Here is a 5,336-nt window from a genome sequence, read left to right on the forward strand (position 1 = left end):
TGCGTATGGAAGAAATTGTCGAGGGCTGCACTGGAGCCCTGCATATTCTTGCACGTGATGTTCATAATCGAATCGTAATCAGGGGTCTAAATACCATTCCACTATTTGTGCAGGTAAGCAAGAGCTCCAGAAAATGCTATAGTACATACTAGAAAAACTGGTAACATGGCTCTCATGCTTCCTTGGTAGAACTGCTAAGTCAGATTGTGCCGAAGAACTCCTTTCAAGTAGAAGAGCTAAAGAAACCCTTGTGTTTTGGTTGCAGTTGTTGTACTCTCCCATTGAGAATATCCAGAGAGTAGCTGCAGGTGTACTTTGTGAACTGGCTCAAGACAAGGAAGCAGCTGAAGCAATTGAAGCTGAAGGCGCAACTGCCCCTTTAACGGAACTGCTTCATTCTAGGAATGAGGGTGTTGGTAAGTGAACTTAAAGGATGAGTTTCATACTTGTGTTAGAAAAGTTGTAGAAGACTCAACTTCTACTAAAATCACTTTTCTTTTCAATAGCAACATACGCAGCTGCAGTGCTGTTCAGAATGTCTGAGGACAAACCACAAGACTATAAGAAGCGACTTTCTGTTGAATTGACAAGCTCTCTGTTCCGGACTGAGCCAATGGCTTGGAATGAGGTGAGTTGCGTCTTTGTATTAATGGTTTCTTGGGGAGACCTTGCTTCCAAGTCCTCCTTCCTTCCCGTAGTGGAAGTGTAGATGCCATCAGTGATACAGGTCCAGCTTTACACATGGCTGTACCTTCTTGACTCTCTCTATGTGTTCAGGTTCAGTGAACCTGTGACAAGCAGCCTTAGAGCTGCTTCTTCCTTTGCAGATAGGAAGAGTCCATTCCCTACTGCTTGCTAAAGTTTATAATTCCCATTATGTTCATTAGTGTGCAAAGCTGTATAGAAGAACTTTGTACATTTTTGTGCTGCTGGTCAGAACCTAATGAACTCTGAATGCAAAAATTGAGGCATGAGTGATATGAGGGAAGCATAAACATAAAACATACCCTGTGAGGCTTCTATGAAGCAAACGATGTAGGACTAATAATCTCAGGGTGGGGATGCAACTTGTGTTCTCCTTAGAATTGAGCTCTCAGACTTGAATATGTTTGCAGGCTGATTATCACACTTTGCCTTTTTTCATGCTTAAAGGGCTACACAGTGAATTGAGACTGAAAACAAACTGTCTGCATGGAGTGTAGAGGGAAGGTTTCACTAAGTCTCTGTCTTCCCCCAGATTCTTAAGATTCAGGAGCCTAGCTTGTCTTACCTTGTATGTATTTACTAAATAAAGGACAGTAGCCCTTGATTTGTACTATTTCCGTGCTTACTTCTCTGTTGTCCTAAAATCTGTATCTACCACAGTAATGTGGAAAAAAGCTAAATTGGAATATCTCTTTGAGACTGGAGTTACGCAATTACACTACAGACAGGCAATTACTTCTGTAATTGGACAAACTGGGGGAGGTCCCTTCAGAACTCTTAAACATTCTTATTGCTGGCTTGGGAATCTCTGACTTGCAGGAGTTGGGCAGGGGTACCTGAGAAGGTGTTCCTAGACCTGCCCCATGTTTTTCATTCCCAAACAGAACCCTCCTTCCAGTGACCTATGGATTCCTATGCCTACATCTAGCTGTTGTATATTGGGTGCAGATGCTTGGATAAAAAGGCATTTTATGTTCACAGACGTACCATGCGGCAGTGCTAACTGCAGAAGAATTGCTAAAAAGGGATCTGGGGCAAGCTTCAAAACTTCTAAAACTCAGAATTACTAGTGCTGGCCCAAAGACCTGGCATTAAACCTGTTTTGTAACTTTTTGTGTACATCTAGACAGCAGATCTTGGACTTGATATTGGTGCCCAGGGAGAACCTCTTGGATACCGCCCAGATGGTATGTCTCCTCCATTCCCCTTGACTAAACTTAAGTTGGATGAAGTCAAGTCATAGATTTTAAAGGAGAACTGCAGATGAGCGAAGAGTGAATTACTCTTCAGCAAGGTTACTGCAAACTGACAGGCAGATGGGGAACTGCCAGTTCAAATAACCAGTTTCTGCAACACCACCGGCAGCACTGAAATGGGAGCTGTATGAACGTGCAAAACTGGTGTCTCTTGTCTGAGTCTTGTGGGGGAATCTCCCGCTGAGCTGTTGTTTCCAGAAATCTTTTAAATTCTTTACAAATGGACTTGACAATTCCAATAGTGCAGTTTTTCTTTAAAACAAAGCTGGTATTGAATGTATTAGTCTGTAAGTGTCTATAGACTTGAACTCAAGCCTATCCCTAAGGATTCTAAGCTATTTTTGACTAGGCTTTCAGAGGCAAGTCTACAGTCTTGGAGCCTGGTTTTGCTGCAGTATTGTTGAATTTTAGTACTGTTGATTGTGCAGACTAATGGCTTGGCTGGAATCTGCTCGTGCTTCTGACTGCAGTGTGCTTTGTCTGCAGAAGCGTACTGGAAGGCTGTTTCGAACAATGGAATAGCCATTAAGGGCAGGCAACAGATTGTTTTGAACTTGGCTGAACTAGAAAAAAAATTAGATGGCTACAAAGATCTTCTCACACACTTATACTTGCAGCTTCTGATGCATCTAACATCTGTTAACATTATGCTTTTTTTCCCTCTGCCACCTTTAACTTTCTTAGATCCTAGCTACCGTTCTTTCCACTCTGGCGGATACGGTCAGGATGCCTTGGGTATGGACCCTATGATGGAACATGAAATGGGTGGCCACCACCCTGGTGCTGACTACCCAGTTGATGGTCTGCCAGATCTTGGCCATGCCCAGGACCTTATGGATGGGCTGCCTCCAGGTGACAGTAATCAGTTGGCCTGGTTCGATACTGACCTGTAAATCATCCTTTAGGTAAGAAGCTCCAACCTTGAATTTAAAAACAAAACAAAAAGAGGAAAAACAGATGACTGGACTGAGGACTTGGTTGGCAGGGAGGGATTGGCCCAATTGGGACCCAGTGTGCCAAATAGTGGATAAACGCTCTGGAAACACACGATCAGCACACTCCAAACTGACTTCTGCCATGAAGTGTGGAAGTAATTAACTGTAATGTCTTGTGCACTGGCTTCATGCAGCCTTAATATGTGAAAACAGCCCTTTCCTCGGGAATGCTGACACCTATTTTTTTTCTCTTTGCAGCTGTATCATCTGAATGAACTTGCATTGATTGGCCTGTAGAGTTGCTGAGAGGGCTCGAGGGGTGGGCTAGTATCTCAGAAAGTGCCTGACACACTAACCAAGCTGAGTTTCCTATGGGAACAATTGAAGTAAACTTTTTGTTCTGGTCCTTTTTGGTCGAGGAGTAATAATACAAATGGATTTTGGGAGTGATTCAAGAAACGAAGAATGCACAAGAATGAATTGCAAGATGGAATTTATCAAACCCTAGCCTTGCTTGTTAAAAATTTATTATTTTTTTTAAATCTCTGTAATGGTACTGACCTTGCTTGCTTTGGAAGTAGCCTTTCTTTTCGCAGTAATTGTTAGTTTTTTTTAAAGTCTCTTGTAGTATTAAGTTATAGTGAATATGCTACAGCAGTTTCTAATTTTTAAGGATTGAGTAAAGGTGTAGAACACTAATTCATAATCGCTCTAACTGTATTCTGAATAAAGTGTAACATTGTGTAGCCTTTTTGTATAAAAAAACTAGACAAATAGAAATGGTCCAATTAGTTTCCTTTTTAATATGCTTAAAATAAGCAGGTGGATCTATTTCATGTTTCTGATCAAAAACTTTATCTGGGATATGTCTGGGTAGGGGCCAGTAAGAACTGTTTATTTGGAACCTTGTATTGGACAGTTTACCAGTTGCCTTTTATCCCAAAGTTATTGTAGCCTGCTGTGATACAGATGCTTCATGAGAAAAATGCAGTTATAAAATGGTTCAAAATTAAAGTAAACTTTTAATTCACTCTGTGTCAAATTATTTCGGATCATAAAGTATATTTGTGTGACTACAGATCATAAAGTATATTTGTGTGCTTACAAATTTTCTGAAAATTGTCCTGGGATTGCACAAGAACTTCAGTACTTCAGAGGAGGAAACCAAAAAGCATTCACCTCTCTTGTCCCAGTGAGGAATACTTGCCCTTTAGAGCCCCAAGTCCTAATGACAATGGTTTTCTACTGCAGTCCTCGGAGCAGTATTCTTCCCCTTGACCTGCTGCCACTTTGCTTTGGCAGGTTCCTCAACTTTGTGCCTGGCTGCCAGCCACACTTACCTCCCGGGCTTCAAAAAGTGATAATAGTGTATTGCTTCAGCTCTCTTCAGATGTGCTTACTGGTCCAGTAGCTTAAACCTATCTTCAGGTGTCCTCAGTCTTCAGTTACTGTGTGAGATATGACCTGTGTGTAACTGCCCTCTCTTGTGTAGTTGGAAGCAAGGAAAGCAGTTCTTAAACTGCTGGCTAATTCATAGACTGTGCACATCTGCATGGTGCAGCTGTTGCCAACCTCTACAGAGAGCAAATGTTCCTTGGCAGTTCTACTTCAGTGCAGCAGTTTGCTGACAGGACTAGAGGGGGTCTTGGCTGCAAAGGATCATGGCTCAGGTTAGGATCCCAAGATGATGAGAGCTGAACAAAGCTACAAAACAGACTGCACTCCTTTTACTTGCAGAGCAAAGGAACTGCAACTGCAGAGGGGCAAGTCTCACCCCGTAATTTGGCTTTGTTCCTCTCAGCCACACTCCCACTAGAAGACTGTTACTATAAAACACTTTACCAAATAATAGCCACCAGCTAGCTTTTCCCCTTTTCTGTAACTCCAGCTCTAATTCCAGCTGTTAAGCTATGAAAAAGAGATAGTGATATTTAAAGTAATGTAAGAAAACAATTCCTGTAAAACATACAAGGTGAAATCAGTTTGTTTACCTAGGGGTGTTTGCTTGCCTCCAGGTGCTCTGTAGAGCTGGGCTGTCCAAGAGCAGGCTTGTAGCAGCAACTCTCAGTAAGGCACCCGTGTTTGGTAGGCACGGCAGGAACATGCTGCTGTTGCTTGGGAAGATGAATGTTAAAAAAGAAGAAATGGTCATAGTACCAGACTTAGCCACACTATGCTCGCTCAGGGGACATGGGGAGAAAAGGAATTTAACTTCTTTACATGCTGTGGCATCTGCTAGCTCTAGAGGACCCTTCCTAGAGTATCAACTTTTACTGGGGATAGACGACAAACTGCCAGGCTCATTGTCTATTTTCAAAGAGGAGCTCCAGCCAGGAGTGTTGGCGGCTGAGGATGACACTCCACCAATGCAGCTTAAGCTGTGCCGTGCTAGGCAACAGGGGCACACATTCGCACAAAAACCCCATGCTACTGGGCAAAA

The 5,336-nt window shown here is 42.5% G+C and overlaps 1 protein-coding gene across 1 annotated transcript in view; it reads left to right on the plus strand.

Moving 5' to 3' along the window:
• CTNNB1 (catenin (cadherin-associated protein), beta 1, 88kDa) overlaps positions 1–3,926 on the plus strand; it is an 8,579-nt gene extending 4,653 nt beyond the window's left edge. The window contains exons 11-16 of the mRNA XM_009587358.1: positions 1–113; positions 266–416; positions 507–628; positions 1,832–1,892; positions 2,646–2,866; positions 3,155–3,926. Of these exons, the coding sequence (XP_009585653.1) occupies positions 1–113; positions 266–416; positions 507–628; positions 1,832–1,892; positions 2,646–2,854 (656 nt within the window). The 3' untranslated portion in view covers positions 2,855–2,866; positions 3,155–3,926. The remainder of the gene's footprint in view (positions 114–265; positions 417–506; positions 629–1,831; positions 1,893–2,645; positions 2,867–3,154) is intronic.
• The last annotated feature ends 1,410 nt before the right edge of the window (positions 3,927–5,336 follow it).

The sequence above is a fragment of the Fulmarus glacialis genome, unplaced genomic scaffold, assembly GCF_000690835.1.
Source record: "Fulmarus glacialis isolate BGI_N327 unplaced genomic scaffold, ASM69083v1 scaffold2541, whole genome shotgun sequence".
Classification (NCBI taxonomy): Eukaryota; Metazoa; Chordata; class Aves; order Procellariiformes; family Procellariidae; genus Fulmarus; species Fulmarus glacialis.